At 40.8% G+C, this 12,394-nt stretch overlaps 1 protein-coding gene across 2 annotated transcripts; it reads right to left on the bottom strand.

Moving 5' to 3' along the window:
- Positions 1-6,643: 6,643 nt before the first annotated feature.
- si:dkey-177p2.6 (uncharacterized protein LOC568712 homolog) lies at positions 6,644-11,894 on the bottom strand. 2 transcript variants are annotated; one of them, XM_051395740.1, is made up of 2 exons: positions 11,759-11,894; positions 6,644-10,170 (listed from the first exon to the last, which is right to left on the bottom strand). In XM_051395740.1, exons 1-2 carry the CDS (start codon positions 11,872-11,874, stop codon positions 9,384-9,386), a joined length of 903 nt encoding a protein of 300 aa, XP_051251700.1. In that variant the 5' UTR covers positions 11,875-11,894; the 3' UTR covers positions 6,644-9,383. The 2 variants fall into 2 exon arrangements, with proteins under 2 accessions (XP_051251700.1, XP_051251709.1); XM_051395749.1 differs by having other exon boundaries at positions 11,754-11,886.
- Positions 11,895-12,394: the final 500 nt, after the last annotated feature.

The following is a 12,394-nucleotide window of genomic DNA, read 5'->3' as shown; positions in this document are numbered from 1 at the left end:
CTGGTTCAAATCCCTGCACAATCAGGTAAATAACAAGTTACTCCGTCAGTTTCTCGGCCCGTTCGGCAGCCGTTGTTTAAGTTGTTGTTGTAGCACAGACGGGCTGTGATTGTGAAACAGGGCGTTTCTGAGGGGCAAAAGCCTCAAAGGGTTTCCCCCTCAATAAATAAAATACCTAGAAATGTTTTCATAGTTGAGGTTTCATGCACCATCTTCATTATCCCGTTTGGTACTGTGTGAGTCATTATGTAGATTACGACAGACTGTTTGGCATTCAGAAGGACGAGGGTTCATGCTTGTGTTGCATCAGACCTTTTCGTTTAGAGATCCAAATGCTTCATCTGTTTCAAAACCTGATAATGAGTGATGAGTGGAATATCTGACAGCGCCTAAACACATTATGTGCCCTTTTCCAGACAGAGTGACTCCCTGAACTTCCACTGACCATGGGTTATTATTTGTATCGCTACGTTATACCAGAGATGTCTAGAAATGTTAAAACAGAGCACACATCGTCTCCTCTGTTGGACAAACTTACAAAATTCAATCAACCTGACAGACACTGGGACCTTTTGTACCTGATAATTACCTGAACTGATTGAAGAAGATTAGACGATTCACTAATCGGTTGCAGCAATTTTGTACATTCAGTTGTGATTGAAATACAATAGTTACGATTGTTTCTGCCGTCACAAACATTTGGAAAAACTTTCAGACAGGTTGAATTTATCCATTAACTGTTTTTCATTCTCCAGATGATGAACTGATTTGTAAACGGACTGCATGTGCAAGTTTACAAAGAAATGCTTTCAAACAACTGAAGCCATTTTGAAGGCAAAGCCTGTGATCAATGAGGAAATCACCAATATTTAAAGTATTGGGCCTGTTGTTGCTGTAGCAGCATTAGCAGTGCAGCTTCTAGGGAGAGAAAGATCAGTCTGTTGGTTGTTCCACCGCATTGGTCTGGAAAATATCTGAAGAGCTATTAGAGTTCCATGAAATTAAAAATGTTTGCATGCTAAATTAAAATAGTGCACATGGTAAACATTATACTGGCTGAATATCAGCATGTTAATATGCTCATTGTGCACACACTGGCATGCTGATGTTAGCATTTTAAAGCTGCCTCACAGAGCTGCTGGAGTAGCTGTAGAGTCTTGTCAGCATTGTACATCTAACATGTTCAGCTGCTGTATGTACGACAGTAGACATCTAGTTTACCGTGTATCGTCAATACTGATTGGGCCGTTAAGTAATATAAGTACTGTAAAGTATTTGGGAGATTTGCTTTGTAAGATTGTAAAGTTTGTGAAGATATGACTACAAATTGCTCCTGATGTTTTCCTTCTTTCGTCATCAAAATCACACACATACCTTCACTTTGCACTGCCTCCCCATCATGGTAATCCACATCTTTAGTTTTATGGCACTTTTTAAGGTTTTTACAGTTCATACTGGTTACATGACACAGATCAGAGTAAAACAGTAAAAGTAAAATTAATGATAAAAACAAAGTTAAAATTAATTTAATCAAAATATTACATAAATATCTGTGCAGTGATTAATATAATATAACGTCATTATGTTTGACTGAAAGGTCTAACTAATATCTGTAATCAGCATCACACAACATCAAAACTCTCCTCTCTCATGTGACGACCACATGATGGACGTCCATACATGTTGGTAAGAGCACGTCTGCCACATGCGTGCGTCTCATCTACATGCGAACCGGTGGCAAATGTGACTAATAGCTTCTACTCGGCCTTTAATTACCCACATTTGTAATTAATTTGCAGGAAATTCGATTAAACCGTGCAGCCATGTGGTACAGAACCACTCTTGTTCAGGAGCTTTTCTTTGTTTTTAGGCCAAGACATACCATCATCATCATCATCACCATCATCATTACCATCATCAATGTCATCATGTGAACACCATATAACTCAATTATTATTATTTTCATCATACAACTTGGAGAAATTCTACAATTAACTTTTCAGAACGTTGCTGAGTGAACTGATCGAACAGAAACAAATAATCATTAATTAATAATCAGTTGGTTTAACAACAGAAAATGAATTTGAAACAATAAATTGGTGGTTCATGCTTCACAAATGTGAGTATTTACTGCTGTTTAGTTTATATAATTATAAACTGAATAGTTTGAACTTTTGGACTCTTGGTCGGTCAGAACAAGCATTTTATAGATTAATTGATAATGAAAATAATTGTAAATTGCAGCCCTAAATCTGTCATAGCTGTTTAAAGGACCAGTGTGTAGGATTGTGTGTAGGAGCATCTAGCGGCATGCTTCAACCTACCCTTCGCGGCCACCGTAGTTTCTCCTACACACTTAGAAGTCAGCTGTATTCAGTTGGTTGCAATCTGCAACTTCTCCACTAGGTGCTTTAGTTTTTTTGTTTGTAAAATCTTACTGAAGTAACCAATAACTATGGCTGGCTCATAAATCAAGCGGAGTAAAGAGTACAATATTTCCCTCTGAAGTGTAGTAGCAGTCAAGTAAAGTGCAAGTGCTTCAAACTTACTTGGTAAAGTACTTGGGTACATGTATTTTCCACCACTGGTACAAATAAATGTAGTAAACTTGTAAAAAAGTTGAGCATAAAATACAATTACCATTTCATCGTCATGTCATCAGTGCCAAAATAGTTGTTTATAAATCTTGTTCACCAAAATGTGATTACTCCCTTAATTTGCCATATTTATGTGTTCCAGTGTGAGGGTTTTAAAAATGTCCCAAGTCAGATCCAGTGCGAGATAAAGTTCTGGCAGCGGCTGTTTGGAGATGACCTGGTCTCTAACTGCCCCTTATTTCCCCTTTTAATTAGCGAGTCCACGTGGTCTGGGGTCGCAACTTTTCCAAGAACGCCTTGGCTACAAATCACCACAGCTTGGGCTCTGTCTGTGTCTTACAGTCAGTCAGTGGGTCCGGTCAGGAAAAACAACATACCAGCAGATAATTTGTTGCCCCGTGAAAAATGAATGGGAGCCTATTAGCCTGGAAGATGCCGGTTCAAATCCATTTCTACACAAACGCGGGTGTTCAGGTCACGTCTCGGACCTCCACGGTGTCTGGGGGGAACCTTGTAAATCACTTACAGATAATCAGACAAAAAGGAATTTGTTCCTCAGGGTTCATGTAGCTTGTCAGACACATTCCCATATCTGACTTCATCAGGAAATAAGTCAAAGTTGAGACATTACTCAGGGAGTCACGAGGTTTCAGACCTTTTTTATTCCTCTTTCACACACGTTTCATTCTCGGGCTCAATCAGGTTTCATGTTTTAACTGCTTTTTGATATTTTTGTTAGTTACAAGGATCTCTTTATTCATCTACTGCCTTTAAAACCTTTTATTTCTGTATGTATTCATGTGTTAGGGTTTAAACCACATTATAAGTGAGGAGGTACATTTGATTTCTCTTACACCTTAAAATATAAAGTCACAAGCTACCAAACAGGTGCACTCAATAACTAAATGAATAATACATAAATAAATAAAACATTTTAAAATCTATACAAATACATAAAATCAATATAAGAAAATAAATAAAAAACATTTACAACAATTTTAGGGAAAAGTCAAACATGGAGAAATAAACAAAAATAAAAAGAACAACATAAAATAGAGCAGCTGAAATAATCAGTCAATTAACTAAAAAGTCGAGTTGACAGAAATATGAATTACCATGTCTTATGAAGATGATAAATTCATTGTTTTTAAGTAATTTTTCGAGCAAAAATACCAAACAATCCCTAGTTTCAGCTTCTAATTCACTATTTATTGACATTCTATAGACTAAACAATTAATTGATCATCATAATTGAGAAAATAATCTGCAAAATGAATTGATAATGAAAATAATTAGACTAATAAGTGGCAGCCAATGCTGGTGGGTTTTATATACAGCCTATATACTGATAGTGATATCTTTATCTGTTTATCTGTGCTATTGTTCAATATTTCTAAGGAATTAAAAATCCTATAAACCAGGACAAAAAAGCCTGAAGCAGCATTATTAGACCACCGTGTGGTGCTCAAACTCTTTATTACTGTAAAACCAGACCAATGAAATGCTTTTAGCTGGCAGCTCTTCCGACCAAAGTATTTAAAAAAGCTTCCTCAGACTACTTTGTATGTTGACAAATGGCCATTTACCAACTTAACTATATTAGTTACAAACAATGAGGACAGTTTAGGACACAGCTTGCTTGGATTTCAGTCTGAAAGGAGAGGTTCACAATTTCTAAAAGTCTCCCCAAAAACAATATTCAGGCGCCCATATGAACACTCTCTCCTCGCTTTAATTATTCCTGGCATCATACTGGCCTAATGGATCTCTTCCTGATGCACTTTAAATGTCAGTGAAAATCTGCATTCTTTGTTTAGTGCAAAGATTTATTCACAATCTTTGCACAAAGAGGGAATTTCATGCAAAAAAAGAGTACAATATTGGAAGATATCCACCTGATGTGACTAACTCAGACTACTGAAGCCTCATATTAAATTCAGATGAACTTTTAAAAGTATTTATGCACAGAACGAGGACTGTGGATTTTAAGAAGGATCCTTTTGATCCAACTGGAGGATATCCCTGCAAGTAAAACAGCTCTGATATGGACAGATTTAGGTATTTTTAACTTCCTGTGAGCAGAGAAGTGACCTCATTCGGGCTGTTAAAATCTATAGTTTCAAATGCACCTTACACATCATTTACACTGATAAAACATGTATTTCTTTACATTAAAAACATGTTTGTTTTGGATGAAGAAGACACCAAGTGCTGCTGGATCTATGCATCCATCGGTCCAGTCGGTCCATCCCATTGTTTTGCAGCAGCAGAGGTTGTTTGTTCTGAGAGTGTGTGCTGACTCAGCCTGGTAGACGGAGCCAAAGCCCGGCTTTACTCCACCGCAGTAAACTGATGTCTGCCTGCAGAGAAACACTAAACCCAGACTGACACACCGCAGCACTCTGCTGGGCTGCAGGCAGACATCCATACATCCACCACACCTTAGGCTGCACTGTGATAGATAGATAGATAGATAGATAGATAGATAGATAGATAGATAGATAGATAGATAGATATGTCTAATGGTAGCATTAGCAGTGGTTGTGTGCAGTAGTGCACGTGTTGCTCCTCCTCATGTGTGACCACTCCCTGAATTCCAGCAGCAGAGCCCTTTCACCAACAACATCTACTGTATGAGTCTACTTCTGTTTCTACCCTCCGGAGGGAAATCAGACTCAGTGATGGTACTGAAAGACGGATGAAGTGCAGTCAAAGATTTACACTGCAGTGAGAAGGAAAGAGAGTATAAAACACATTTAATGTCACATTCGTGTGGTGTTTTATCTGTTTGTTTGGCTGTTTTATCCTGATAGAAGCACAACCAGGGACAGCTAGATGTCCTGAACACTTTATATCTGCTTTATTTCTTTTTCCTATGCAGCAGTGTTTATCTGTAGAGTGCCTATTTAAAACAACAACAAATAAACAGATACATTAAAAGATGAATAAACAAACCACAAAAAACACACAGTTTAGACTCCATGGAGCCACATTTAAGTAGTTTTCATCCCAGGCAGCCATACAGGGAGCAGCAGAACTGACAGAGGTCGGAGGTAACTGGACACTTATTACAGTCGTGTAGTCTGAGTGTCAGGAAATTGAATTTTATTTGATTATTACTTTTGGAGACTTTTTCTCTTAACACCAATTTGTCTGACAGCACACGTTACTATTAAGAGTAAGGTTTTTGACCACCTAGATATTGTTTAGATGTTAGCACATCAAGAGTTTAATAAGTTTAATACTGTGTGTCTCATGTAAGTTCAGGTATTTGAGTATTGATCTTTCGTACTGCAGATGTGTCTGCAGCGGAGGAAAGTGACACTCCTACGATCCCCCCCCCCCCACCCACTGTAAGAGCCACTGACTCTTTTACTAAGGAGCACAGGAGCTGGTTTTCTTCGAGGATCAGGTTCATGATGAAGCTGCAAAAACAGCCGACTACAGCATCTACACAAGAACATACTCTTTGGATTTGCATTGTCATGTTTTTTCTCAGCACACGTCTGTTTTTCAGTCAAACAGCCACCAGAGGGCAGTCTCAGCTTCCATTTGACTCTTGAGGCCAGAGTTGCAAAACATCAATATGGAGGTTTTACCCTGAGCGAAGCTTCCCAGGCTGCGTGCTGCCTGTAACGAGCTCTACCATTTACAGTCTGTAGGTTAGGGGTGGGTAAACGTTTGGGTTAACCAGTCGCAGTAAAGAACGGCAGGATTTTGGTGGTCTGAGCAAAAGGTGTTCCTGAGAGGCCGAACTCAGGGTAAAATCATCCCACTGAATGCAAAAGAACAGAGCCTGACCATAAACCACATGCGGCCTGTCATGTATTGACTAATACCTCATTGTGTATGCATGGTTGCTGTGCACGTTTTTTTGAGTGGTCGGCAGAAACGACGTAATAATTTGTTTGTTTCATGATCAGTTCTTTATAATCTGAATGTAATGTTTGTGTCTTGTGACCTAAAAAAACAACACACGAACAAAACACATCTGTGTGATGTTACATAATAAGGCCTGTTAAAGGAATAAAGACTCACACACTGTGCAGCATTTAGGGTATTTTTACTGTATTATTGAATAAAATCTATAAAATATTTCACAAAAAAATACAATACATTATTAATTATCATCTTATTACTTAGCAAACTCATCCTTCAGGTACATTTTATATCATAATCAGCATCAACAACATACAGCTTGTGCTTTACAGACACTTTCATACAATTATAAATAACACTCGCAGCTTTCTGCTTCTCGTATTCAGTCCTGTCAGATAGATTATGTAAATGAAAAAAGAAAAACAGAAAAGTATATTTATATCACAGGCTGAAATCCAACAGATTCACACTGTATTTCTGTGCAGAGCCATTAGGAGCAAAAACAAGTTGTTGTTGGAGCAGCAGTGTGCTCCTCATACATCAATCTTGCTCCTCGTACATCTCACGCGATTGGTCGGTGGTCTGAGTCTGGGCAAAACAAGCTCTAAACTCCTCCTACTGAACAAGTGACGCAAGCGCCTTCCTCCCACCCCTCCTCCTCCTCCATGTCCTCCTCCTCCTCCTCTTATTTTTCCCTCCTGGCCCTGGCTGCCTCCTCCTCCCTCAGCTAGTTCGCTGTCAGCCTGTCAGGATACATTAAGCTCATACAGCCACTAGTTGTTCACAGAGCACAGAAAAAGGCAGAGAAAGAGAGAAACGAGAAACGATGATGGTTCTGGCTTTCAGTGCTCTGTGTAACACCTCGCCACAGTTCTTAGGTTTTTATCAATGAAGCTGGAGCTCAGACAACCACAAAAAAATTCGGTTCAGTAGTAAGGCACGTTGTCGACGAGAGACGAGAGATGGAGATGTGGACGGATCACTTTGGTCTGACAGGAAAAGCACTGGAGTCCATTGGAGTGGATTTTCAGCCGAGTTAAAAACAATGAAATAAACAACACAAAATGATTTGTGTCAGTGACAGACAGTCCATGGCTCACGGTGTAAAACAGGAGTGTCCCAGGTAAACCAACAACAAACAGACATCAGGAGGTAGAACAGGAGTAAACCACAGATAGCGAAGGTTGAACGACTGCTTCATCGCAGTACTTCACTCACTGTATCTCTTCTACTGGACAGGTGATTGGAGTTTTTTCAGGTAGAAACACATATAAAACCACTTTTTTAAAAAACTCCCAACATTACAATAAAAATTCATACCATCATGGCCATAAAAATACATAGGCTTCTGTTATCATTTACAATTCTGAGACATGGCAAAGTTTCCCTGATTGTTGACTTGAGGCGATCAGCTCCTCAGTCAGAACCAGACTGGGATTTTACATTTCTGTTTAAAATACATGTTTTATGCTGCGCGTTTGCATTTACCGTGAATACAAGCTGCCGAGAAGGATAAACGGTTTGCATCAACCTCGTGGTGTAGTAGATTTCTTATACAGGCTCTGATATTTGTGTCAGAAGAAGCAGTAGACATGGCAGCCAACACACCGACAGTCATAAAGGTCGTAATGGATCTAAATTATAAGTTACACTCACACCCAAACAAAATACTTTACATACAAAGAACAAATAATATCTGCTGCAGTTTGTGGTTGATTTTTCATTCATAAATAAGAATAATATTAGATTAAAGGCGATCCAACAACAACTTTACCCTTTCTCTACCGGGGGAAACAAGATCTCATCCATTCCTTCCAGCTTCTTGCGATGCGTTGCGAATGTCGCATTCAATCTCCGGGGACTGGAAGCTTACTTCTTTGGCTGGTAAATCCCCAAATTCAGTGGCCACGTTCTTATTTTCACAAGCCAAATAAATATACAGACTGTCCACCTTCTGACTTTTGGCTGCTTTTAGTTTCTAGTTTAAATATCCCACGTGGACCCATTAAAAACCAGTCAGTCTCACAGACTGAAAAAGGAAACCCGGGCCTTTGCCCTCCTGGCTGACTGAAGCACGCCCTCTTAAGTAATTGAAGGGAGTTCAATTAATAATCAACCCAGGTCTGATCCAACAGCCTGAGTGATGCACAAACAAACGGCAGCTCAGGTGCAGTGGATTCACTCCTTTTACTAAAACAGGAGAGAAAAGTGGCACAAACACTGTGACACTGGATATTTAAGGTTCCATCTGCATTTACAGGTTCACCAAATTAAGCAATACCCACCTTAGACACTCTTACACTGCTATAAAGCATCAATATGTGCTATCTAATCCTGTCTGTTACAACACATACCGACTCTGTCTATGCATGCCTTGTCTGACTTTTACTATTCACCCACTACTCAAACTGCAGATCTGTTTCCTGCTGCTGTCGCTGCACAAATTGGTCTCTTTTGTTGAATGGCAGGAGTCAATTTTAATAGATAAAATGTAATTCTACTGGGACTCCATTCACACCACTTAAAGTGTGCTCGGCCAGTTATAACAACCAAAAAAAAAACAGTATAAAAGTGTTTAAGAGTGGAGGTTTCATTTAGGTTTCTTAATCTCATGAACTGGATTCTTAATCCGCTTTAATAAATATTTCATGTCTAATTTGAGGCACAAGCTCGTGTACATAACTCAGGATGTTGGGTGGCTCCTAACAACTGAGTTACGTGCACAAGAATTAGTGTTTATTCTACCTGAAACTAGCTGAAGCTTAAAACATATCAGATGGAGCCTTAAAAACCCAACGTCAGTCCTTGTTCCCCCGACCACACTGTCCTCCGTCCCTGCAGCCGTGATCAGGCTCCAAATTCTCGATTAACCAAGTGCAGTAAATGTTCAAGAGTTCGTCTTGGCGATCAAGACTTTACCAGAATCTCCATGATGTGGTCCAGCTCGTTCAGGTCCGTCAAACACGACTGGAGACTCCCAGCTGAGGCGTGGTTGGACGAGCGCATTTTAACGTCCTCGTCCGCCCAAAGCGAGACGCTTACGGGCCACAGGGAGCCCGCCGACCAGGCGGAAGGCAGATCTGAAGTCTCGTACATCGATGTGTCAATGTCCTCGAAGATGTCGTCCAGGGCGAGGTCGCTGAGGTAGCCCATGGCGTTTACTGCATCACTAAAAGCGTTCACCGTCGCAGCAGGAAGGGATTTCTGCTGCTCGGGTGAGCTGTTTGCCTCCTGAGAGGGGAACTCTGGGGACAATGGCGGAGAAAGGTTGTCCTCATCGTCCTCTGCACACCCGGGGCATGTAACCGGCATGTCCTCCCTGAAGTCGTCCCTGAGAAGGCAGGAGTCAGTGTGGACGCCGTTGAGGAGTACCTCCGGTGGGCAGGTTTCCACCCCGTCACTCTGCATGTCCTCCTGGATCTGCTTCAGCGTGTTGATGAGCAACACGGAGCGACGCAGGCTGAGCTCCACCCCGGCCTGGTAGTGCTGGAGCTTCTCCAAGCAGAGGCCGAGCACCAGCTGACGCTGCTGCAGGTGGGTCATGTCGGATTTGGACGGACCCACGAGGAACCCGTCCTCGTTCTCCTTGTCTTCCTCCCCATTCTTCTCCTTCTCTGCAGCAGCGGGGACCATCTCTGCCTCCAGCTCCTCCAAGCAGCTCCACTTCCGTTTCACACCGCGACCCAACATCGACCTACATTAACAGACAGACGGCCAGTTACACTCGATGTACGACGCATTTAAAAGACTGCAGCTAATGTTAGTTACATCACATCCCAGTGGTTCAGTGGTTTTATGCAAAACAGCAAATTTATCAGTTTGGTAAATTGTAGTTCAAGTTAAGTGACCCTTTATTGTATTTATTGCTTTATTGCATCTCATTACTAGGAGCAGTGGGCAGCCATCGTGCAGCAATGTGCAGCATTATCAACTCTTTAAGACAGACTGATAAATTTCATTTTAATTGATTATTATGTCAGAAAATTAAGAAAAATGCCCAAAGTGACATCTTCAAACAGCTTATTCTGTCCAACCAACAGTCCAAACCCCAAAGATACTCAATTTACTATCATAAATTACAAAGAAAAGCAGGAACAAACGTCAAATTGAAGAAGTTTGAACCAGAAAAACATATTTTTGCTTTAAAAAAAATACTGAAATTATTAATCGATTATTAAAATAGTCGGCAGCTCATTTTCTTTCAATCGACTAATCAATATTTTACTGCCTTTAACTCAAACAGACATAATAAAATGACAGAAAAGACCTGAAGTAAGAGACACTAAAGCTAACTATTATTATCATTATGGATTAATCTGTGTGTGCGTGTGTGTGTGTGTGTGTGTGCTTGGTGTGTGTGTGTGTGTGTGTGTGTGCATTTATTTTGTATGTATTATTATGTGTTAACTGACTGTGTATGTGTGCAGGCAGTTAAAATTAGGACTATATATGATGTGTATATGTAGGATTTTAACATTAACACTTCATTTTTGTACATTGATTGATTGATTGATTGATTGATTGAACCTTCCACTGGCAGAAAAGAGAAAACAGAAAACAGTAGCTGAGGTTAATTTTGGGATCAGTGAGACACATTCAGGATCACACCGGGCTGCAATGTCAAGTAATAAACCCTCACATCCAGTTTATGTAACAGCACCAACCCAGCAAACATGGCTACTTTCCCCCCTTCACTGTCAATTGATCCAGAAATAATTGATCTCCTGACATCAGAAACAGGCTGTTGAAGTTCACAAGGTGGAGGTTTGAGTTTTTATTCTCCATAAAGTGAACATTATGACTCTCTATGACTCACTGAGAGACACCCCTGCAGGCTGAAACACTTTACTCATCCATTCAGACATGGGTTAGTTCGTTAGAGATCTCTGTCTCTCTCAAATGTTTCCCCTGAACAGCAGATGGGCAAACACATGAACCCCCCCATCTGAAGAGAGTTCGACCCCCATCTGAGGAGACTAAAAGCTGCTTTTTAACGATTTAATACAGAGAAGAACAATCGAATAAAGTCAAATGTATACCATTAAAGCACTTATTCCCACAGTTTCCTGTCTTTATAGTAGTAAAATAAGAGAATAATGTCCCTCCATCCTACTTCTTCTGCCCAAGAACCCCCACAAACCCCCTTCACGGTCCCCGGACTTCAGCTGGGAAACACCAGCTCCGTTTTAACTTAAAAAAAAAAAAGCCGAAACTTGAGGACGTTTTTAAACTGAATAAATGTTTTTAAAAAGACATAATAAAAAAAAAAAAACAAACCTTACGTGTTCTTCGAAAGTGTCATGAGGTGTGTGGATCCGTCGTGTCGTCGCTTCGTTTCGTGTCGTCGCCGCGTTCCGCTGCTGTCGAGCCGCAGGAATATGAGGAATGTTCGGTCCATCCAGCGGGGGGAGGAGGCCGAGCCGCGGAGGACCGAGGAGGAGGGCGGGGGTTAGTAGGGGGGGAGAAGAGCCGGAGCGCAGGAGCTCATCGGCGGCTGTGATTGGTCCGTTCGCCCGCTGATCAAGCCTCCGCCTCCGCCACTCACGGGGCAGCGAATGTGCGGCCGCTGCGTTCAGGGACGGCGCGGAAAAATCAGACACACGCATCGGAGCACACGTGAGAGGCGAAAAACTAGTCGATATGATCGGTGGAAAATGTGTGTTATAACGGATCTATTTCACCCAGAAAATAAAGTATGACTAAATATGTTGATCAGTAGTGGTAACTAGACATAGACACTCAAACTGACTGCAGTGTTACTCTCTAATACAGACTGACCCAAAGCTGCAACTAACCTTTACATGATCGATTAACACCACGGGTATTTTTACAATGAATCGATTAATTGTTTAGCATTAAAAAGTCAGAAAATTGTGAAAAATGTTCATCGCAATTCCTTTAAGCCAACCAACAGTCAA

This window comes from Dicentrarchus labrax, unplaced genomic scaffold (genome assembly GCF_905237075.1).
Source record: "Dicentrarchus labrax unplaced genomic scaffold, dlabrax2021, whole genome shotgun sequence".
Lineage (NCBI taxonomy): Eukaryota > Metazoa > Chordata > Actinopteri > Moronidae > Dicentrarchus > Dicentrarchus labrax.
The sequence above is the reverse complement of the archived record's forward strand: the minus strand, read 5'-3'. Positions and strand labels throughout refer to the sequence as shown.

What these genes read in the sequence shown, in the direction of transcription:
- si:dkey-177p2.6 (XM_051395740.1), bottom strand. Translation starts at nt 11,874, where the DNA reads ATGGACCGAACATTCCTCATATTCCTGCGGCTCGACAGCAGCGGAACG. An exon ending in ATGACACTTTCGAAGAACAC is followed by an intron (nt 10,171 to 11,758) that starts GTAAGGTTTGTT and finishes CTGTTAATGTAG; the next exon opens with GTCGATGTTGGGTCGCGGTG.